This window comes from Rattus norvegicus, chromosome X, assembly GCF_036323735.1.
Source record: "Rattus norvegicus strain BN/NHsdMcwi chromosome X, GRCr8, whole genome shotgun sequence".
In the NCBI taxonomy this organism is placed as follows: domain Eukaryota; kingdom Metazoa; phylum Chordata; class Mammalia; order Rodentia; family Muridae; genus Rattus; species Rattus norvegicus.
The window spans coordinates 51,068,958-51,094,710 of record NC_086039.1 but is presented as its reverse complement, the minus strand read 5'-3'; the positions used below and the strand labels follow the sequence as shown (position 1 = coordinate 51,094,710).

General features: G+C 34.7%; 1 protein-coding gene across 2 annotated transcripts in view; it reads right to left on the bottom strand.

Annotated features, from left to right (window-relative positions):
* The window catches only part of Dmd (dystrophin), a 2,367,748-nt gene extending 2,343,135 nt beyond the window's left edge, over positions 1–24,613 (bottom strand). For both annotated transcript variants that reach the window (XM_063279795.1, XM_063279798.1), the window contains exon 1: positions 24,233–24,613. In XM_063279795.1, coding sequence (XP_063135865.1) covers positions 24,233–24,239 — 7 coding nt within the window. In that variant the 5' untranslated portion in view covers positions 24,240–24,613. The remainder of the gene's footprint in view (positions 1–24,232) is intronic.
* Positions 24,614–25,753: the final 1,140 nt, after the last annotated feature.

Sequence of the window (25,753 nt, the reverse complement as noted above, 5' to 3'; positions counted from 1 at the left end):
TACTTGTTTGGGGGAGGGCTTTACAAAAACATCATATATTTGTAGAATTCACAAACATGGGTTCTTAAAATAAGAACAACTATCTATATTTTTTTCTGTATGTTGATTAGATCTCCTTTCTCTGCTCCTTTTCAGAAAATAAATACAAAATTTTGTAGATTTTTTTCATTATATGGTTTTCAAGTTCACACACAAAATAGTGGCCATGATTATGACATCTTTGTTAAAATAACTTGTCTCCATTTCCATTTGTTCTACTCAGTTGCCCTCTTTCAATTCACTGCCTTTTGTTGATTTACTTCCTCTCGTTCCTAAGAAGTTCTACCTTCTGTTGTCCTTTTACATGCAAATCAGTACGCTCTCATTTTTTACTCCCTTGAAATCTTTTTCCCTTTTTACTCTTCTCACTCACTCACATGCACAACTGTCTCTCTCTGTGTACACACTTAAATCTAGATCCCACAAATGAGAGAAAAACATGGACCATTTTCTTTCTGAATGTGACAGAAATGACTTCCACTTTACTGAAAATGTTTTGCATTAATTTTCCATATGGCTTATTAAAATTTTGTTGTGTATACACACCACACTTTTTGTAACCATTCATATGTCAATGCACATCTATGATAGTTCCACATCCTTCCTTGTGAACTATAAACAGTTCATGATGGAGCATACAAGTCACAAATCTTTCTGTCTTAGAAGCTTTCAGATGGTAGTTTTTTATTCAGTTTTAAAAGAAACCTTTGTATTGACATGAAGTAACTGAATTATTTTTACATTCCCACCATCAGAATATTTGCTCACACCCTTGTCAGTATCTGTGGTTCTCTGCTCCTTTTACGACAGTCATTCTGATTAGGGTGAAGCTATCAAAGCAGTTTTACTTAATATTTTTCTGACTTCCAAACAATTTGAAAGAGATCCAAACATTTATTGTTATTTGCATTTCTTCCTTTGAAAACTCTCTATTGATTTCATTGATTCATTTTTTTAGTGAATAGTCTATTACTGTTGATATTTTTGGTACAAATGCTTTATGCTTTTTAACCTTACAGGTTGTAGTATTTGCCAAGAAACTAAAATTATAGATGCATGTGTATAGTCAACTTTTTCTAAATCTCTTTTTAATTTGCCCTTCCCTTGGTGAGTGCTATGTGTGACTGTGTGTGTGTCCTGTCTCTCTGTGTCTATGTATGTGTGTAGAACAGTTTGTACTTCAGTGTGTTGACAGGTGCATAGACGCCAGAGATCATTAGTCAGGAGCCATACACCTTGATTTTGATATAGGTTCTTTCACTGTTAACTGGAGTTTAATGAGTAGGGTATCCTGATTATTAAGGATCACACGCATCAAATACAAGAAAACCCCAGGTATCCACTTGTCTGTGATCACCCAGAATTGTAAATGTAAACACAGGTCGACAACAAATGAATTGAACTTGGGTCTTTGTGCTTGTGTGGCAAATACTTTACTGACTGAGTTATTTGCACAGCACCATCTTTTGAATTATATGAGCAAAGACAAACTGCTGGGCCAAGATGTATGCAGAGATCATAATATACTAATTTTATCAGGCACTATGGTTAAGAAATAGTTAGCTGGGCTATAGTACAATGCAAAAGTAAAGCTATTTAAACATAATTCTACTGCATAACTAGTACAAGAAAAGGTGTAAGATACTTGCATTAACATTCTTACTATTACCTGAAGAAGTGTATTATTAACATACTTCCATACAGTGCTACTTAAAATATCACTGTCTTCTTGTTAAGTAAAAAGGATGTAGGAAAAATACAAAAGAAAATAATAAAGGCAGTGAATACGAAGTTGCATTTCCAAAAAGCAGAGCTTGCAAATGGACTGTAGGTGCGGTTTACTTCCAAATAGGTATGAAATCCAAATTTTAATAACAACTGTCAGTTTGTATACCAAAACCTGTTCATCAGTGAAATGAAATAGCTAGATATCCATCTGTCTTGATGATGTTTACTGTGAGTTTCATCATTCCAAGTCAAACCCAATGTATTCTGTTAACAAATTTGTGAGCTGTCATTGGAGAAAGATAGAACTCAATGCAGGGTGATTTTACATCTTTGAGTATATGCACTTGTGCATCTGACGGTGTCTTAAGCTTAAGGCATGCAAACAATAAGATGAATTGTTAAAATGTGCATTTTTAGGTAACTCAAAGATATATACATTTACACATACATATACACACACACTGATATTTCCATGGAATGTGTTCTAAGATTCCCAGTGAGGTAAGAGATATTTCTGAACTTTATTTAGCTATTTTCTTCTACATACCTTTCTACAATAAATTTTATTGTACAAATTAGACACTGTACTAGGCAAGTAATAAGATGAAGAATATTAGACTAATATTCTATAATGAAAATTACATGACTGTGGTTTCCCTAGCACTTGTCACAACATCTAAATATTGCACTAGTGTGATTTGAGATGATAAAGTATTTTTATGATGATACAAAGTGAGATGAATGACATAAAGCAAATCCATGTGTTTCATGAACACAAACACTGTGCTACTGAGATAGTTTATTTTATAATAGAGATGGTTCCTAGATTACGAAATGGTCATCATAAATAGCATGGATACACTGGACAAAGGGATAATTCACACCCTGGGTGGGAAAGAACAGGAAGCAGCAACATTTTGTGAAACTTCTCTAATCTTTTATGATGTACAACATAAAACTAGTTTACTCGTTTCTGGAATTTTCTGTTTACTACTTATGGACTAGAGTTGACCATGGGTCACTGAAACTTTGAAAAGTAAAACCATAAAAAAGACTTTATAATTATGCAGATTTAATGTAATTTATATTTCAGGTTTTGAAAACTGAACAAAACCATTGCTCAATTTCTAGCACAGTAAAATAAATTAATAGAAGCTAATTATTATTATTTTTCTTCTTCCCATTGGGCTAGCAATATATGGTAGCATTTTGCCTTGTAGTTTTTAATAGTAACACCATATGATCCAGTCAGCCACATTAAAAAAAACAGAAAAACAAAACATACAAAAAACAAATAAAAACACCCCAAAACTTTTATTATTCAGTAGCCCACTGGGTGGTACTATGACCAGTGTTGAAATGGCAGGAATAACTGTGTCACTGAGGGCCTCGCCCTTTCCTGTTACTACTCTCTTCTTTGCTTCTTGAATGTCTTTCAGTGATCATCTCTGCTCTACACACCCTCTCATTTGATCTTGAGGCTTGTGAAGGCATAGAAAGCAAGACAGCCAGCTAATCACTGACTAAAAGCTCTGAAGCCACAAACCCATATAAATCTTTTACATTCTTTCTTTCAAATGAGTAAGAAAAAGCACAACAGCACAGTCACTTTCCTGAGATGAGTGAAGTAACCATGGTGAATTGTACCCTGTCTGTCCTCTGAGATGTTTCTATTTTCCAGTATGCAGCATACGAAGACAAGACCATCGTTTTTTCAAAGCTCACTCTGTCACCAAGTGAGCTTTTGTGTGCAGACCAACTTTTCTCTGAAACCCTTCTCCTTCCCTTGTTCAAACAATCTAATTGTCTAAATTTTTAAAATCTTCTTTGATTCCCTGATTAATCCAAGCTCCTGTAGTTTTTCTACAGTATAAATTTGTCATCTATTGAGTGGAAATCTGTCTGCCCACAGATGCAAGCATTGCAACCAGGAAAATGGAAAAGACTGTCTAACGTTGATGGACCCATGTCACCGACATTCAACTCAATTAAAATATCCTACGGCGTGTTCTCTTTTGCAGACCTTTAAAGTAAAAATAGCTGCTGAGAGAAGGAGACTCAGTATCCCCCAGTGAGGACCACTCTACTTGTTTGTCCAATACCAAGTGATCAGTCCAAAAAGTATATATACAATTGCAATACTAAGTGAATCCATAAGGTTATACTTATATATTTAGTCATGTTATTATAAATACATGTATGTAAGAATAACAATTAAAGAAACAGAAGACATGAATTTAAGAAGATAGGGGAACAACTTGGGAGGAGTTTGAAAAGGAGGGGATTATGGAAAAAGGAAAAGAACAGTAAAGATGAAGAAATCATAAATACATCTAGGTATTCTGTCTGCTAAAATGACACACATTAAACTTTGTAATATTTAATCAATATTGCATAAACAAAGAAGTTTGTGATTTCAAAACCACAATAGTCTTCAGTGTAACATATTACTAAGCCATGTCAATAGGTTAGGTAAATGTAGTACTTATTTGAGTTATGATGCTATCAGCTTATGATAATGAGATTCTTAGATGAGAGCTCAAAAGTCCTGAAATATGTGTTTAAATCATATAATATTAGCTTTCTGTTGTCCATATAGCAAATTATTATAAACCTTTTGACCTTAGTGCATGTTTATTATAGACTGTAGAGTCTGGGGCATGGAGATTTCACACCATGTTAAAATCTTGGTTTTAGCAAACCCATTCATTCTGTAGACAAAAGAGAAGAATTTATTACCTGGTGTGTTCCAGTATTGAGATGCTCTTGTTCTTTCCTTGATTCGTGGTCGCTTCCATCTTCCAAGCCAGCAGCACATCATTTTCAAATCTCACATGCTGCTTTTCATCTTCCCACAGTTTCCTTTGACTCCTTGAAGGGTTTTTGTGATCTTACTGTCATCTTCTACATAATGTAGAATTTCCCTATCTCGGTGTCTTTAATTTAACTCTATATTCAAATTACTGTTTGCCATCATGTGATAAAATATTAATTTACCAGTCTGAAATTGTCAAAATCCTGCACAGTTTAAATGGGAGTCTGACTTTTCAACTAGCTTAACTCATGAAAACCACTAAGTTCTTGGACTATCTGGCAGTCCAGATTTTCTTTGTTTATTTTAAACCTTAGCTATAGTTAATATTAATGATATAATTTTCAGTTTGAATCATAAACTCTGGAGAGGTTAAAGGTAGTATCTAAGGGCAGTCAAGTGACTGCTGCCTACATGGCATAGTCCTATAAAATACTGGTTACCAGGAGTCACCACTACAAAAAAAGAAAAAAAATTTACCAAAACTGCCTTGGATCATTATCTCTCTGTCTTTGACTCTGTCTCTGTCTCTGCCTCTGCCTCTCTCTCTCGCTCTCTCTGCCTTCACTTATCTGGTGCACATAAATTCCTGCAGGCCCACATACATACACCTATAAACATACATAAGAAATAGATATCTAAATGGAGGCTTAGAAAAGATTATTTCTGAGTCCAGATTAGGTTTTATCATTGTATTGTACAAGTTCCTTTTTAAAATGTACTACCTTGAAAAAATTATGTATCATAATTTTTTGAAATATTTTACTCAGTGTGTGTGTGTGTGTGTGTGTGTGTGTGTGTGTGAATGTCAGGAGACAAGTTGTGAATGTTGATTTTTCTCCTTTCTCCATGTGGGTCCAGTGGATTGAACTCGGGTTGCCAGATTTGACATCAAGTACCTTTACCTGCCGAGCCATTCCACTGTCACCAAATTACCCATTTTACATACAGAATAAAAATTAAAAGCAAACTTAGATTTAAAGTTACAATGTTTTCCATGCTCCTGTAAAATGATCATATATCAAGAACTGTAAAGCGATGAACAATGAAACACATTCTCAATTTTTACTCAGGAGTGCAAGAAGCAAACAAAGAAAAGAGGGAGCTGTGCAATAGGCACCAGAGATTGAACAAAAATCCACCCTAAAAACGAAACTATCCAAACCCAACAGGAATATCTTTAGAGGAATAAATAGCTAAATATAACTTAAGATGAAAATATACTTTCCTTTGATTAAAAGTCAGAACATAATCAACACACGTGAACACATATATTTTTTCTTAATGTTTTACATTTATTTCCATGATCTATTTTGTATTTATATTTAAATAGAATGTGGAGTTTTTATGGAGGTTTATTTTTCTGTTATGGATATCTATTTACTCCAGTACATTATTTTCTATAAAAGAATGACTATCCACAGTGTTTTGATTAATCATTAAGAAAATGTTTTATATAAAACATGCTCATAATACAAATACTGCCCTATTTTATATCGTAATTTTAAAGCAAGAGCTATCATGGACAGTATTATTTTTGTCAAATGAGACATAGTAATTAAATAACTACCATTATTCAGATTTCCATGCAATTTCACAATTCATAAGACATTTACAATTTAATAAACTATGTAGTGCCTAATTATACTAAAATGGATTGTAGAAGAAATAGAGGAATAGAGGTTATAGTGCTAATTTTGAATATTGTATTTTATATCAATTCTTTTTCCCATTTGAAAATTAAAAACAATATTAGATGACATTTAACAAACTTGTCATAAAGCTATGACAGTGCTACAGACAGCTGTCTTGTAGGAAAGGACATTATAATTAAAGTAAATTGGAATAAATACAGAAAAACTGAAAATCTACATCCATTGTCAATGCCCAAGTTGTGTTTCTTTACAGATCAGTAAATTACTAATAGCACAAATATCACATGATAGTAATGATGTTACAAAAGGGAATATGTATATGTGTATATGTATATGTATATACTTTTCATTATAGGAAATACCTATTTTGTGGACTAAAATTATTCTATATTATTCTCCAGAAATTTCTTTATATAGATATTTCTGGCGATTACTATGCTAAATGGAATAACAATATGTCAGCATGTTATCACCCCACTAAATTAATATCCTACCTAGTGAAACTATTGCAAACATAAAATTTACTTAGAGGTCCAAGTAGTCACATATCATTCATTTCACATTATTCAACATCTACACCTTAGGTATACAGTGATGGATGGATTTCAATATATATAAACAAGTGTTTAAATCACATTTAAAAGCAGACAGTTGCACACTTATATCACTCTTTTTTTTTTTTTTTTTTTTTTGGAGCTGGGGACCGAACCCAGGGCCTTGCGCTTGTTAGGCAAGTGCTCTACCACTGAGCTAAATCCCCAACCCCTATATCACTCATTTTAATGGTTGTCTTCCTTTAGGAATTAAGGCAATGATTTATGTTCTATCCCCCAAACTAATATTCTTTATTGTACATACATGTAATCCACAGAATTTCCTAATTCATTATGCTGGCTTCATCTGCCTTATTTTTATGTTCTAAATGGTTTTTGTTTCCTCAACTTCGTACTTTTTTTATCTTCTTTTTTTTTCTTTCTTTTTTTTTTTTTTTATTAACTTGAGTATTTCTTATATACATTTCGAGTGTTATTCCCTTTCCCGGTTTCCGGGCAAACATCCCCCTCCCCCCTCCCCTTCCTTATGGGTGTTCCCCTCCCAACCCTCCCCCCATTGCCGCCCTCCCCCCCATAGTCTAGTTCACTGGGGGTTCAGTCTTAGCAGGACCCAGGGCTTCCCCTTCCACTGGTGCTCTTACTAGGATATTCATTGCTTTTAAACCTACTCTCCATTGTATTGGAGGAAATGTTTTAGGGAAACTTTTGAAGTTGATTGGTCATCAGGAGTGGACTTAGTGTAATAGGTTAAGCAGGTACAGAGAACTATTAGTCTTTTACACCTGATGAGTATAAAGGGAAAGGATACTATTTCTGAAGTAACACATGAGTCTCAGCAGAACTGAGTTTTCAAATGTATCTGACCATGAAATTCTCACACTCCAAATCAAGAAGCAGTAACTTTTGTCATTGATCAGATACCCTGTGTGTGGCATATTTGAGACAGGGTTTCTCTTTGTAGTCCTAGTAGCCTTAGAACTTAATTTTTAGATCAGGCTGGTCTCGATCTCAGTGATTCATCTGTTTCTACTTACTGAGTGCTGGGACTCAAGGTGTGTACCACTACCGCTTTCGCATTTTTTGCTATGATCCTTCAAGAGATTCAAATCATAAAGAAAACAAAAAGGAAATAGGACTTGGGCTTAGATAAAAATAAAATGGAAACTTTTTGTTTATTAAAAACTGACAAAGAGACCTGAGTGATGTCTCAGAGGATTAGAGCATAGTCTGATCCTCCAGGAGACCTGGGTTTAGTTCTTAGCCCCCATGTAGCAAATCACAAACATCCAGAATTCAAGATGGAGAGGATCTCATGTCCTCTTATGGTATCAGAGCTCTAGAGGTACTAGATGCTCTGCATATTATTCATAGAAATATATTATACACATACACATACACACACATACACACACACAAACACACACACATGCATACACACACGTAACATAAAATGTAAAAAAATGATTTTATCTCAGTGTATCTTTTTACATCATGGCATCTATGTTGAGGTTGAGATAAAACATTCCTTAGATAGAGGCCCTCCTTATTTTATTATTTGATTGTGGTATGAGAGGCAATGACATGAATAGGAGAAAGATCATTGGAAGTTAAATCATGGTATGGGAATATTAAATAGTAGTCATATTTTTCTGACTATGCTGTTCTCCACTAACCATTGCCAGCTTCATTCTGAGATAATCATCTATCGCTCTTACTTCATAGAATTTGTCTCCATATAGCATTTACCTATAAGAAATTACTAATGAATTATACTTAAGTAGTATGCATGTAATGAAATATAAAGCAACAAAGTGGTAGGGATAAACAATTTAAATTATAAATTGTTCTAATATAAACTATTATCACTTAATTGTTATAATACTATATATTTTAATAGAAATATAACAGGTGAATTTTAAGACATTTTTCAATGAAAGATGATGTCATGGCTATATCCAAGATAATTCAATTTTTATGAAGATCTTAAATAGGTTTTTCTCCTAAGTTGCGGACTTGGATAAGATATCAAGATTTTTCTTATCACACTGGTACTTTATACATTTTTCAAATATTTTACCAAGTGACATGTTAAAGCCAGCTAATAAAATGCCATGTTTTCTTGGGTTATGATTACGCAGAAACAGTGACCGAGAAAAGTATTTGATATTAAGTAACTGATTTCTCAGGTGATCTCAAGAATCATAATAAAGAAGCAGATAAATAAAAGTGAAGAAAATATAGGCAGTAAAAAATGAGTTGATGAGCAGGCTATTGCTATAAGCAACTATGGCTTAATAGCATGTGGCTATCTAGGACATTGATATTTATTCCCTGGGGCGGGGCAAGAAAGATGGGGTTCTGATCACTTCTTATCTGTAATGTGCTAGATCCAATGCAATTAATTAATTCAACAATCTTTTCTAGTAGGTTGACTATTGCTGTATATAACATTTTGCAACCCTCAAAACAGGTCACATTTTATATGTGAAAAATAGAAAAATAAGAGCACCTGAAAGTCATGAAAATTATCAGCAGATATATCTGCATGCGCAATGTTTTTCTCTGATTTCACTACGGATGCATCCCACATTGTCTGACACTACCATACTGACTTAAACAGTTCTGGAGATATTCCGTATGATAATGCAATCAGTTCTTTCAGTTTTCCATATCCTATGGAATTTATTCTTAATGTTTGCCACACTATAACTTACAAAGGTTTCCCCTTGATTTATTGTACAGCATAGATGAATATCAATATCAAATTAGATTATACTATACAAAAGGGAAACATTTATAAATTAAGTTCCTTTAATAGGCCATTATAGGTTTTGGCCTTGTCTTTACAACTGATCGCTGTTTTTTTCCAACTTTCTTTCTATTTTGGCCCTTATTATACCTAATATCAATATACTTACTCAATAAAATACATAAAAGTATCACCATGCTTAATATTTTTCTAAATATAGTCAGGGTGATTTATTTTTTTGAGTAATAAATTGTATCATCAGCTTTGTCTAATACAATCTAAAAATACATATTAACAGCTGGATTCTGTCAGGCTCAGTGTGCTTTTTAAAACACAGGGGATTCCATTCTGCTATCTGTAAAAAGAAATGTATTTAATGTCAAAGAAGAATTAATAAAATTGATGTGAAAATCATCAAAATAAATAATTAAATGTACATAACTCCTGGCATGTGTCTTCCTGTCACAGAGATTTGTAATTTTAAAGAATGGATACATTCAGAACCAATTTGTTATACTCTTATGCATCTCAGAGATTTACTCTCCTCAGAGAAGATCTTGGAGATTATAAAATAATGAATTTGTTCACGTCTTTATTAAGTTCCCATCACAGAGCTGTGCATAAGACAAAGTAGGTATTAACATGTCATATCATTTGACACATCTTTTCAATTCTTTTATTCTTTGGGATCTCAGGCTACGTGAGAGCTTGTAGACTGTCCAGACTGAACTGGAAGATTAAGTTTTAACCAGTAATACCTTTGTTATGCTTTCCTGTTGCTGGTGCTGTATAATCCCTCTTGGTAAATCCATCAGAATACAGTTCTCATTTGGGGGGTGGGTAAAATTAAGGGAGGAAAGGGGGTAGTAAACATACTTTAGGTTTACTTGAGATAATCATGCTGCAAACCATAATTTGTCAATTGGTATATACCATTATTTCTTATTAGTGATGAAAGAAGATGGGGGCACAATATGTCTATTGCTCTCATGACCTTATAGTAGCAGTGGATACCTGGAGAAGAACTTCACAAGATTGGAAAAGGTTTGGCTGGCAAACATGAAATCATGGATGAGAGAGGGGTTCTTGAGACCTTCACTCCTCTCAAGAACCTAGAGATATTTGCTACAGATAGTTTCTGGGAGGAGTAGGAGTCAGATTCCATAGTAGTATATCCCCTGGTAAACTGCATTAGCAATAAAGGTTTTCCTAGAAAAGGTGCACCTAGCAACTTTGTAAAGTATAATCCAGAGAAACACTGGACTAGACAGTACAGAAAACAACACCTGCCAAGTTAAGGAAATTTAATATAAAACAATAGGAATTAGTTCTATTTAAAGGACATGCTTCAAATGTTGTTTTAATGGTTTCCATGTTGCTTACATCACTTGCTTCTTTTTTAAAAATACTTTAAAACTAGTGAGATAACTCAATGACTGGGCTAAGAATATCTTGCCCCATTCTCCTTAGCCTCCACCTGTCTACTCCGTTTGCTGAGTCCTTCCTCTCATCCCTTTTTCTTCCTCCTCACTGGCTTCTTATGTGAACAAAACAATATGCTTTTTTAAAGAGAAAATAACATGTGATATACTCATATGGATTCAAATTTCTTGATGGGAACAGTACTGTCTATTTTGCTAGGAAAGAAGGACAAAGGAATACATTGTAACCAAGTGTTGAAAGCAAAGGATGGGGATCAGGCTGCTTCTCAGGTGCCCCAGAAATAGATCTTAAATGCATAGCTAGGAGAAATATTATCTGGAGAAATAGCAGGAGAAACATTTGAATATTCTATGCTAAAAGAACAGAATATATTTCTGTATAAATTCAAGTGAGAGGGTAATAGTCTATTTACAACAAAAATTCAGCTCCTATTGGATTTTTGGGTATGAACATTTCTGTCAGTATTAAGGCTATGTACTAAGAAAATGTTCCTGTCAATGCTTCAGGTTTTTTTTTAATAAAATGGAATAAAAATTAGGGACCACGAGATGTTTCTCTGGTTACTATCTTGGAAAAGTAGATAATGTGTTAAGAGAAAGGGAACACCCAGGGGACATCTGGCAGATACAACAAAAAGCAGGTCATAGTATAAATGTTTCTCCCTACATCTGTTTCCTTCAGGTGCCTCATTAGCACAGGAGGTACTGTGTCAGTCTCACACATCTGTTTCCTTCCATGTGGGCAGACACGGATTGTACAATGAAGGAGATGTCAAAAGTCTGATAAATCTGGTTCAAAATCTAGGCGTCTATAAGGACTCCAATTCTCCAAGGCATAGATTCTAGATTTAGAAAGTATAAATAACAAAACCCAGTTTTGGGTTTATCTAAGTACAGATAAAAATAATTCATGAAGCACATTGAGTACTGTACCTAAAGTGCAAGCATTCAGTAAATGGCAGGTATTTTCAAATTAGTACTTATGTTTCATAATATAAATTTCTTTACTTAAACACAAATACTATCAACATATTTTTTTCTTAGTTTACTAAGAATAACTGGAACTCAAAAAACATCAAAATTGTAAGCAAATTTAGAATAAAAACTTTGACACAAACCCAATGAATATAAAAAACTGCATATAACAGTAAAGTTGCTGGCCATGGTATTGCATGCTTTTAATCCCAATACTCAGAAAGGAAAGGTAGATGCATCTGTGTGAATTCAAGGCCAGTCTGATCTACATTTGTGAGTTAAAGGCCACCCAAAATTACTAAGTAAGAAGCAGTCACAAACAAACACAAACAAGAATAAAAATCCAATAAAGTTATGACAAATACAATGTAAAATTTGATGTAAAAAGTGAAATACATATTTGAATATTGCATGCTCATGGAATACAAAAGTTGGCTATGTATGCAGATTTTTTATTGGGATCAATGAAATGAATTATGTGTTACTCCATATTTGCAATTAAAATTATACTATGGTTTTATTGTTTTTGTTTTTATTGGATATTTTCTTTATTTATATTTCAAATGTTACCCTTTTCCTATTTCCCCTCCGGAAACCCTCTATCTCATCCCCCATCTGCCTGTTTCTATGAGGGTACTCCCTCACCCACCCACACACACACCCCTCCCACCTCCCTGAGCTGGCATTTCCCTATACTGAAGCACTGAGCCTTCACAGGACTAAGGACCTCTCCTCTCATTGATGCCAGATAAAGCAATCCTTTGCTACACAAGCAGCTGGTCCCCGCCCCCACCATGTGTATTCTTTGGTTGGTGGTTTAGCCCCCGCAAGCTCTGGGGTGTCTAGTTGGTAGATATTGTTGTTCTTACTATGGGGATGCAAACCCCTACAGCTTCTTCAGTCCTTTCTCTAACTCCTCCATTGGGAACCTCATTCTCCATCTGTCTAATGGTTGGCTGCGAGCATCCTCATCTGTATCAGTAAGACCTTGGCAGAGCCTCTCAGGAGATAGCTATATCAGGCTCCTATCAGCACGCAATTTTGGCATCCACAATAGTATCTGGGTTTGGTGACAATGTGGGATGGACCCCCAAGTGGGGCAGTCTATGGATGGCCTTCCCTTCAGTCTCTACTCCATACAGAAAATATCATCCTGAGTGACATAACCCAGTCACAAAAGAACACATAGGGTATGCACTCACTGATAAGTGGTTATTAGCCCAAAAGTTCAGAATACCCAGTATATTATGGCTAGCTTTCTAGGGCACAGAAAAAAATTGAGGCTGAGGTTACCAAAAATTGTGAAGTACATAATTAAACGGAAAAACAAACCCTCTTCATTATCAGGAAAATTGTGGAGGTTTCTTTTTCTCTGTACTTTCCTTACCTGTCAAACCAAGAAATAAATGAAGGAACTTCTAGCGTCTCTGACGTATGAAAATTCAGGATTCTACAAACATTTTTTTCTGTTTAAATATTTGTAGAACATATAGTGAACACAGAAAAGTGTATTTTATATATGATAAATAAAGTAGTACATCAATAAAAAGGAGGCATTCAGTGGGCAGGCTTAGTGGGTAAAAGCATTTGCTTTGCAAGTGTGAAGACCTTAGGTCAGAACCCACAACCCATAAAAATGTTAGCCAAAAAGCTTAAGCATATTCCTAGTGCTTCTATGGAAAGATAGGAGACAGAGACAGGAAGTATGCAGGGCAGTGAGACTGGTGTGGATTGTGAAAACCAACAGAGAAACCCTTTTTAAAACAGTGTGGAAGAAGAGGACCTTCACATGTGCACACACCCACACACACCATCACCAGCAGCAGCAACACCACCACCAAAAGAAATAATGAGCATGTGACTATAATATGCTAAATAATATACTCATATTGCAAACATATATGATGTGTCTCAAACTCATTAATCATAAGACACCATGTATGGAAAGCCCAATTCAATTCCATATCACAGTATCTAGAGTAATGTAAATTAAACATGAATAATAAGAACTGGAAATTCTATCTATAACATTTATAAAATTATTATGGTTCAATAAGTATTTTAGCTACCTTAATAAATTGGATGGCATTATCATCTAAAGGTGATCTTTTGGCTTTCTATGATCTAACACTTTCATTTTTAGCACCATGTAACAAAAGTAGGAGCATTCATGCAAAATAATTATAGTTTGGAGATAGAGGCCTTTACAAAAGAGTTTCCCAATAGATGCAATCCAAATGTTAATCCAGCATATAGAAACACTTGCTGTTACAGTTTTACAACGGCACATTCAACAGAGCCAATAGTAATCATATAGTAACCAAAAAATTACATGTCCAGGTATCAAAAAATAACATGTACTCAGCCAATATATCTTTTGGGGAAGAACATTGGCTGAGGAGGTATAAAATTGGTGTTTTCACATGCTGACTCTATTCTTTTCTTGTCCTTGGTAATTATCTAGGTCACTGTGAAAATTTACTTATTTATTATATGACATGTGTCTATTTAAAGTTCAGAAAACATTTCACAAAAATGGAAATAAAGCCATTACTGTGTATTGAGAGTTTTTTTGTCATTCTCTATCTACATTACTTCTGTGACATACATGGATAGAAATAGAAGCATGTGACATGAAGACACACAGAAACTGCTTGGGGAGAGGGAAGGGGCAAGTGGGATGGGAGATTAAAGACAAATGAGAGTAATGTATGGCAAGAATGGGAAAAATAAGGTACACACATGAAAAAGTCATCATTAACCCATTTTTATAAGAATTAAAAAAATAACAAAGAAATATAAGCATGATCTTATGCATTAATATGCATCTTATATATGAGGAAGGATCTAAGAAGTGGAAATAGAAAGGAAGTATGAAATAGAGAGGTTTTAGAGACAATTTTATAAACCTGATCCTATACATTAATATGCATCTTATATATGGGGAAGGGATCTAAGAAGTGGAAACAAAAAGGCAGTATGAGATAGAGAGGTTTAACAGACAATTTGTTCAAATATGTGTTCTTTGGGGGAGTAGGGACTGACTTTTTGGAAATTCCCATTCTTCAGAAAATGTCCAATTTATCCCACCTTCCAAACTAAAATGTAAATTTATGTTTTAAAATTGGTTCTAGAAGCAGTTATGTCTAAAAATGAAGATCACATAGACTGGGCTATGAAATTATAAGCCTGGTAAATGTTCTTTCTGTCAAAATATAGAGGAGGAGGCCTCGCCTATTGATGATTCCCATTCCTCTAGCCTTTATCATCACTCGTGCTCTGATGGATTTAACCATAAACACTGATAAGATATTTTCAGTTAGCTTCTAATTAAAACACCAAGTTAAACCAATGTAAAAAGCTTTCCAAATATAGCATAGGAAAGAGTGTCTGGGGATAGAAGCTCAAACTACCAATAAGAGGAAACACACGTTTCCAATTCTCCTGAGAGAAACATTGGAGGCCCAGGCTCAGTGCACAGAGCAAGCCGCTTATCTGATTGTCTGTAACTGACTTGCAACAGTTCACTCCTCTCCTTCTAGGTTTGATGCTAGTGAAGCTGAGCGGCATCTGTTAGGCACGTGACCCTTCAAATTTGTCATTTCACTCATTCCTTTGAATGATCGTTATTCATTAAATGTGTTCTTTTTCCCTTCAGTTCTTACTTTGTCCCTTTATGAACTCACAAGTTTTAGCATATCTCGGAAAGTAGGAACCCAGGAAGCCTGTCTCACTAAGCTGGCTTTTTCTGTCTGGATCTGCAGCTGCTGCTGCTCTCTGGAAAGCTTTCACTATAGATATTTTCCCCCTTTTATCCACATAAAGCACATTCGTCGCTAAATCCTCAGGGACTGTATCTTAGTCCATAGCTCTAGCACCAAGCCAGACTGCTAGACTTTACCAATAAACATTTGTTGGATGAATGGAAACATCTTGTCACTTGACTTGGTGTGCTCTAATCATGCTCTGGGTCACCTAATAGAGAAATAGCCTCTGTTTGGTGTCACTGGTGAGGTCCTCTGTGAGTTGTTAGGCAGTGACAGGGAAGTAAACTTGCAAATCCTGGTCACTAGCATTCAGGTCACAGGGGTGGGGGGAGGTTTCCTCAATATTTTCTTTTCATATGTTTCACAGAAAATAAATGAATTCTGTACTTACTCCGATGCCCACAAAATATCAGAGCAGCATTACTGTCACTTTCCATAATCTACTTTATTGTTGCTGGATAATTCTATCCATAATATGTAAGAGGGAAATCTGTGTTAGTAAAAGCAGATTGTGAAGTGTTTCCCACGCCTGATCCTGCAATTGTTGCTAATGAGTGACAACAGGAACAAGGACTTGATCAGAAGAGAATGGTACTGACAAGTTTATTCACACGACTGTTCTTCTCAATCCTGTATATTTGCAAGTATGTCATTAGGTATCTAAGTAATGCTAGTGTTTATTTTTGGAAAATGTATAAGTACCTTTGACCTTCAAATGTATATAGACATTTTCTGTACTGCCCAAATAAGTAGGTCAGCTATTGGCCACCTTCTTTAAAAAGATGCTGGGCTCTAACCATCTCATTTTCTTCTTTACCTACTGCTATTGTGTGTTATCGTTTTACTTATTTTTTTTCTTCCTTATACTAGCCTTTTGGCTAGACCCTCAAAGCCTAACAAAATATTTTGTGGTGGCTGTTGATGTTACATGTAAATTATTTATGCTCCTTAGTTATGCAGAAGTCTAGCTTCCAATAGTGGTGCATATACTTAGTGTTTGAAGGATACTCTCTACAGAAATCACGTTTTTCACGAGAATTAGTACTGCCTATAGGTTACAATGGATGGAGCTGTAAAAGAAAGAAATAAAAAGATTTCCCATAAAATGCTTACTTTTAGAAATTACCCAAAGTGTCACTGAAATAGTATAGTTAATCATATTCTAAGATTTATTTTAAAGTCAGTGTGAACAGGCTTGACAGACATCATATTATCTTTTATTAATATACACTCAGTGGATTAAATTTCTGAAAAGTTTTGTGTGCAGAACATTTATAAATCTCTCCAGATCAGAGCATAAACAATGAAATGACTCAGTTCAGTTTGTTTAAAGCTTTTAACATTATAACCTGCTGGTAATAAATACTAAGTAAATATTTGCTAATTTGATCTTAAGCATTATGACTTTGACTATAATTTTTCAACCCCAAAAGTTTGATTTTTTGATAGAATTATGAATATTCTCAATCTTGTAATGATTGTATTGCTTATTTGCCTTGACACTAAAAAGTGATATCAGTGTATTATGACATCACAAAAATCAGTATTAACAGTAAATCTAATTATTCTATATAAAATGCAACTAATTACAATTATATATAGAATTATATAGTGTATATATGTATATATATATTCTAAAGATGAGGAGTTACATTTATATCTGTATTTTCTATGTAGAAAGTAAGATAATGAAAAAGTAAAGTGATTAGAAAGACAATTACATTCAAATTTTTATGGATTATTTTTCTTAATTTGCCTTCTATTTTGGTAGTACTAACAATGATGGTCCCCTGGGCCTCACACATGGTTGGCAAGTACTCTATCACTGACTAACCATCTATAATTCATTTTTTTTATTTTAATAAGAGAAAGTAAAACTGCTACAACTCAGTATACTGGAAACATGGTCACTTTTCAGGTAAGCAATACTTTTTGACATATTTGGCTCTGATCTTTAAAAACAGAATTAAAAACAATACACTGAAGGAGGATTGCACTTTAACAATTCCATGAGATGCCCCAGTGACTGTGAAAAATTCCAACTAGTGTTCAATACTCAGGGAACCACGACAGAGAAAATCCCTTTAAAGATCACAGTAACAGCAACCCGAATTTGCCAGAGGTACAGCCTCCTGTTAATCAATTTCAGGGAAGATAAAATTGTCTTTTCTAAATAGCAAAAAGCAAGTCTACTAAGAGAAAAATCCGTGTGACATCCATTACACAGATTTAACTGTAGGTTGAAAATAATACTAAAAATATCCTTTTTTTCTTTCCTTTTCTTAAAAAAAGAAAAACACTTTACAGTATGTTTATTATTTCCTTTTGAGGTGGGTTAAGAGATCATGAAATTGTTTTCATACAGACACCCTGTAACAACTTTTTTTTCTTAATTGGCTTGTTTGCTTTTCCCCAGCTATATCCTCCTCCTTTGTGAGTTTCCTCCATTGCTCCATATTCCAAAGCCATAGGAAGAATTTCCCACAGACCCTTAAAGCCTTGTATCTGTTACCATAGAGACAGGCATCACAAGATAGCTGTTTGTAACAGTCTCATGGAAATAAAACAAAAATCCTAAGGGTTTTTACAGGAATTTTCAATGTAACTTGTAAAAAAAAATGATATTGTTCTCTTCACCACAAAAGTAGGGATTTCAGTTTCAAAAAAAGAAGCATAAAGATTATAATCTGTGATGAAAGTTCATTATATTTATGTTTATACTCTATGAATTATCCTATATATCAAAAATCCTTCTCTCCCTAAATCAGGAAAAATATTTCATGAATATCTCTTTGAGAACTTTTAATTCTAACATGTTTTATTAATTCTTTGTAATCACGGTAACCTGTGTATTTATTCTTATCTTGATAGTATTTGATCATTCCTAGAGCATATACAATCAAGAATATTTTTATCATTTAACAACAGTAAATGAATCCCAGAAATCCACAAAATAAGAATCTCAACAAATTTACAGGCTTTGGAAGAGAAGAAAGGGTAATTGCAAGATGCAATGTTGTTTCCATTTCTTCTAAGATGTCTGCAATTGACTTTTTAAAAAAATCTTAAGTCATTGAAATTACACAGTGGCAGAACAGCAACCATTAATATCAAAAGGAAACTCAAAACTAAAAATTAAAGCAAAAGATGCCTCCTTCTCCAGCACCTCTGCATCCTATCATACAAATAGGTACCGGGACACTAGTCAGTCACTGCAGAGACCTCCTTTTTCCTAACAGCAACATCAAAGTTTTTACTACTTAGCGCTTTGTGGCCCATACTTTTGTCATCACCAGTTATTTGCCGTTTTAAAATGAAAGCCACCGTACTTTCTGTAAAATACAAATGTATGTTGTTAGCCTTCATTAAAAATTCACAGGCTCCCAAGATGGGATTTTATATGCTAAGAATAGTCTTTTAAATGAGGGAACCCAAGAGGACAGGGACTCCACGGGAGAACCAACAGAGTCAACTAACCTGGACCCTTGGGTGCTCCCAGAGACAGAATCAACAACCAAAGAGCCAGCACAGGCTGGACATATATAGCAGATGAGCAGCTTTGTCTTCGTGCAGATCCTCCAAACAACTGAAAGTGAGGCTGTCCCTGAGCCTGTTGCCTGCCTACATGCCTATGGATCCTGCCCAGGTATATGGACTACCTTGTCTGGCTTTAGTAGGAGAGATTGTGTCTAGTCCTGCAGCAACTTGATGTGTGTGGTAGAGTTGACTCCCAGAGGGAAGCCTCCCCTTTTCAAAAGAGAAGGGAAATGGGGATTAGGAAGAAGACTTGCTTGAAAGGGTACTGGGAGGAGAGGAATGGGTGATAATGAGTTGTAAAGTGAATAAATAAATACATTTAAAGAAAAAGAATAGTCTTTTGATAATCTATAAATATTAAAAAACCATCTCAGGTGGCTGGGCAAGTGGAAATTTGCATGACATATTTCCTATTGCATGTGGCTCAATTAGAGCAAGAAAGTCACTGAAATTATGCTTCAGAAGAGACAGTTTTGTTGTTTTACTTGTTGTCTCATAGAATCTTCAGTTTCCTAGATACTTAGTTGTCAATGTGACTTTAGGCATCTGAAAAGAAAACACTATTTTATGCATAGGTGTCTAAATATACATGCGTATACGCTTCTACATGCCAGGTGCATTCAGGAGCCCACATAGTTAGAAGAGGGAATCAGATACCCCCCCACCCCAGCTGCAGTTACAGGTAGTTGTAATCCACCTAACTCATTGTGGATCACCTACTAGGAGAACTCATCTGAAATTCATTCTTGACTGTTCCTTCCACCATTCTTCAGCCTTTTGCCTTTTAAGTATAACCATTGTCTGTTGAGTATTATAGTTTTTAGAAACTTTCATCATCCATATTTTTCTAAAAAAAATGTCATAGAGTAGCCCAGGCTGGTCTTGAATCCATGATAATATTTGACTCATCTTCCTAATTGCTGGGAGACAGATGCTTTTCTTTACTTTTTCAGCATACAGGCTCAATTTTAGTTTTTAAGATTGAATTTTTTAGACATGTAAGATTATGGCTATTTAATCAATGAATCATCCTTAAGTTATTTATGTATTAATTTTTTTACTTATTCACTTTACATCTTGATCACTGGTCCTCTCCTGTTCATCCCCTCCCGCAATGAATTATCATTAAGTTTTAACCTTCTCACAAACTGATGTTTTGAATTTTATTGTAATATTTTATATTTATTTCTATTATATTTATCTTTGGAGAATGAGTATGACCAGTAATCCGGAGGTGAAGGCAGTTTGATCCTAGCCTGGGCTAGAGGGAATCTGCTACAAAGAAACAATCAAAACACTATTTGGATTTTTGGCTTTACCAGGTCCTTTAGGTGGCTATACTTTGGTTCTCTTCAAATTCAGTGTATTTATTTGTTCTTTTTCACAGTAAGGTATCTATTTTGATAGTTTTTAGGTTCTGCATATTAATATTTCACAGATCAAGAAGGCCAAGGACATGATCCAAAGGCATATTCCTACAGATGAAATTCAAGTCATATAAGGCCAGTTTTCTCAAGCTCTCACAATTCTCCTATGTAAAGTTTTCTTTCTGATTTGCCATGCTTCATTAAGTGACACAGTTAAGTGCAGGGTAATATACCATGCTTATATTTATTCACTAGACTATTAAATCAAACAGTAAACATTTCCTCACCCTGTCTGTATGTGTATCAACAGTAACTGGATGAAGTCAAGATAACAGAATATTGAAGAATTGTGTATGCTATTCCTTTTTCCAGACCACCAGATCTTGTTCAAAAACACATTAGTGAGGGAAAATATTGCTCATTTGTCAGGAAAATTATTTCTAATTACAAGCAATTATTTAGTTCCCCTACCTTATTTATGCACTTTAAAGAACTTTTGCTTTCTATCTCCTGGACAAATTAAAAATACTGTACTTTTATTTTTAAAGAATTCAGAAAAAAATCAAGGTTGTGTGTATGCATTTCTCTCTCTGTGTCTCTGTCTCTGTCTCTGTCTCTGTCTCTCTCTCTCTCTCTCTCTCTCTGTGTGTGTGTGTGTGTGTGTGTGTGTGTGTGTACGTGTGTGTGTTTGTACATGCATATACCCTTTTCATTTGTAAAAGATGGATGGCATGAGAATGGGAGACTAATAGGATGGAGGGTACAAACCCTCCAAAGCATATTTCGTAGCTGATAGTGTCTCCCCCAACTTACCTTTCTGGATGAAATATGGCCCATTGAAAGGCAGCAAGTGTATTACAGGTGGGAAATTTCAGTGGACAAAGTCCTCACTGAGAGGGAACCAAGGGGCATTCTTTTATTTTCTTAAATTTGAAAATAAACAGTGGTGCTCCACGAGACTTTTACTTAAAGAAACAAATTATTGCTTTTCTAACACAGTACTGTAGGGGGAAAATACAATGTGTGCTTGTACAAAACAGAGGAAATTCAACAGCCATTTATAAAATCTGTCAATTTTAGGGTTGGGAAATGTATGTAAAGATGGATATCCTATTTCATTTTGTCTTACCTGTCTTTCACAGTCTCTGTTTTTATGCATTTTATCTTTTTCTAAAAAAAATCTATTTTTCCCCTCTGCATCACTCCAGAAGCCACAGAATTAAGCAGTTGGGATTTGGAGACTGCACATGGCCTCCCTCTGCATGCTGACTGTATTCCAGAGCCAGAAAGACCAGCAAGCATTTCCAACTCTTAAGATGCATTTATCAGAGAGGGTGTACTGCTTGCTTTTCAGGTGTGTGGCCCAAAGCCTTTAAGATTTCATTAATAATCAACAGCTGGTGCCACCTAGTGTTTGTCCTTTCCATTCATCAGTGGAACCAAATAGCAAGCGCTTCCTAGTCACAAAGGAAGAAAGCATAAACTACAAACTAATAAAAGAATTCACAGTTTGGGGACTCCAGTGGCTGATTTAAATTACATTATCTTCATTCAAATACCCCCTCCACCTTTTGTAAGTAACTATGGTAACAGCAGTGCAATATGATGCAAGCAGAAAACTCACATCTTTTTCCATAGGAGACAATTCACAAAAGAAGAGTTTTACCAAAGAATTTAGGAAAAGAATATCCCCCCCCAACTGCTACTTAAAATCACTATAGAAAGTTCAGAAATGAGCATGATAGGGGAAGGAAGTATTTTAAACAATAGTTAGATACAATTAAGATTTTGGCATCTACCTCAAATCAACACTGATTTAGATGCAAATTTCTATCAGTCTTTGAGCGCCTCAAAAAGCAACCAAGTATTAGGACAGACTATATAGTACTCAATTGTACTACAAAGAAATAATCAGACTGTAAAAGTCATATTATTAAAATATGTTGCTGCTAATTGCACATCTTGAAAACTATTTCAATGCTTCTATACATATGAATTATGAATGACATAGCTGACCCCATTCTGTATGCTTCAAGGTTAAAAAAGTACTCTTCAAATTCTTGCTTAGTTTTCTAAACATATGCTAGTAGTTAATTTGAATGAATACAAACAAGTATAATTAGCCTGCCAGTTTGCAATTGGTTCACTGATATTTAAATACATGTTGTTAACTCACTCTTTCTAAGAGGAATACGTGATTGAAAAACATGAACTAACATTCAGAAACAAAAAGTTACATAACAGCCCGTGGCGTTCTTCAACCAGTCTGATTGGGATATTACAAAAGACCCACTGCCTATGAGCAACACTGTGTATACTAAAAGGTCATATAAGATATTTGTCTATAATAGTCTATTAACTTGGGTAATTTAGCAACTTGAGCTACTGAGGAGGTAGGGTAGAGAGCTGAAAGCTCCTGGATTGCTCAGTGAAAAATCATGCTTTTCCTAGTCAAGAAATTCTATTTCTATATTATTTGACATCTATTTTAAGCAGTTACTTGTTAAAAACAGCTTGAATGTTTTATTTTCTTGTTACCCTAGTGGTGACAAAATTTATTTCAGTATATTCAGTCCAATATACACCCACTGATAGAGCCCCATGATAGTATATGAAGATAGTATATAGAAACGAGGCATAGTTTCTACCAAAAGCATAATTTGTTCTTCTTTTCCTCAAAACTTTATTTTTGGAGCAAAATCCAATCCACGCTGGTGTCCTGTTTGTTTAAAAGTACTTTGTAATTTACTGATTGAAAGAAATACTGCCAAACAGAAAGAGGACTTTGGTAATTGTATGCAGGCAGGAAATAATGTAAGGCAAAACTCATTAAGATCCCAAATAAATAAGTGCTCTAGTTTTCAATAATTTATCGTTTTCTGTCATTTTCCATTAACAGCTTTCAAAGCTCTATCTGAAAGAAGCTGATACAGAGAAATTAAGAGCAGTAATCAAGCGAGAAATGATAGACCAGCTGGGTCGACATCAACTTGGCAAAACGTGAATACAGTTCAATAGCTGAAACAGATGCTGGAGTTGTGGGAAAAGCCTGCAGGAGATATTGATATATTTTCTTCATATAATGCAGAATGACTGAATTAATGTCAAAAGCTAGAAATTGATGAGTAGAGATGACTGACAGCCAAACTCCTTATAAAATAGAAACCAAGTATAGCAATTCTAACCTATCCAAACACTGTGTACATTCTCATTTCTCTCAGTGTCTGAATATGCCAATATATCAATCAGTCCTTGCAAGCAAATTACATCTGACTGAGCTGGGGTAGATTTCCACCTCTCCTGTCATCATTTACCTGGAGAATGCTAGACCCCTGAAAAATACTTTATTCTAAAATCTTTTAACACTGAATTCTATCCCAGAACTGTTGCCCTGAGGTTGGAGGCACGCACCCCCCCCCCACAACCCCAAATCTAACGCAGCACAAGGTAATTTTAAAATCCATTCCGTAAAAGCAACACTGTTTGCAGAGTTTGAAGAGCTCGGCAACAAACCCCAGCTGCCAACAGCTGCTTTCTCAAACATATGCTTTGTCATGGTCAGCTTCTAATTGTATTCATAATGATGCAATAGCTTTAATAATCCTACCTTCCATGCCAGCTGTTTTTCCTGTCACTCCATCATGCCAATAAGTTGGCTGCTGTAACAAATCAAGATAGCGCAAAACAGCATCTTTCTCCTGATTCTGTCATCTTCCTGAAAGCATTCTATTACTGCCGACTGCTGGGAACCAGAAAGTCTATTTGAATTCCAACAGCTCCCCTTTCGCATGATTCAAGTTAGGTTAGGTGGGCATGCCTAACATGATTCTCTCAGTCATTTATTATGCAGCTGCTACAACGTCGGTGTGGTAACCACTCTGACTATCTGATACGTCAGTCGAACAAAACCTCCACCTCGGAGCAAACACATGAGCCGGAGCAGCGTTCTGCATTTAACAAGCATTCTTCCTGCCAAAAAAAAAAAAAAAAAAAAACAGTGGATCTGCTGCGAATCTCTTTCAGTATCTGCTTGCTCCGTACAGATACAAAGCCTTTGCATTAGATTCTTTTCCTAATTATACCAAGAGGAGAGTTTTTTGCCACACATCATATAATTTATAGTGAAATTTAAACTGATTTTAACTTATTTTCTCAGCCCTTTAAGGGTAAAACTCTCTCTTTTGATTCTACTTTTGAAATCAGGGGGTTGAGTGCACAGTTCTATGCCTCTGTTTTATTATAAAATACACGTACTTTTTCAAATGAAACTTGCCTAGAGAATTCATGGGAGCAAAATGAAACAAGAGGATTTTTCAAGAACATATTGGCTATTTTGCACATGAAGGCTTTTAAAATTTGGTACTGTGTGTGTTTCTTCTAAGGGGAAGAAACATGCACTTGGTATTTTGACTCCAGACAAGTGCTCTCATCAGAAAGTAGGAAATGAGATTCAATGATCATTTACTCTAACTAACCCAGAAAGTAAATAATTAAAATTTCAGAAGAAAAAGCATTGTCTTTAGAAACTACTAGTCATTAATCACAATTTTAAAAATGAAATGACAATTGTCCTTTATTTATTATGCAATAGTTTTTTAAATTATAAAACTTCCAAGCTTGCATCTCTCTTGGGGAAGTAACATAGTCCAGATTTATGCTACAGGGAATGTTATATGATTTTATGAAAAATATTTTAAAGAAGGAATTTGCCAGTTTCACATTTCCCCTGCATTATGAAACAATAATATTTTCATTCAGCATATTTAAGTTCAGCCACTATGAGCATTAGAATCACTGTTAAGGAGTGTGTGTTTCTGTGTGTGCACATAAGTATATTATTAGATATCATACCACTGTTTATATATATATATGTATAATATATATTTATATAATATATACAGTATACTCTGAGTATACAATATACATTGTATATATAACATATATAGTATACTCTATAGTATGCTATATATACAGTATATATAGTATATATCATATATAGTATGAGTCATTGTTTTACATATGTACATTTTATATAAACTGACATTATGATAGATACTACAGATATCTACACAATTCTCATTCCAAAATAAATTACAAAAGTAGAAGTATGGATTAATGAAACGCAATG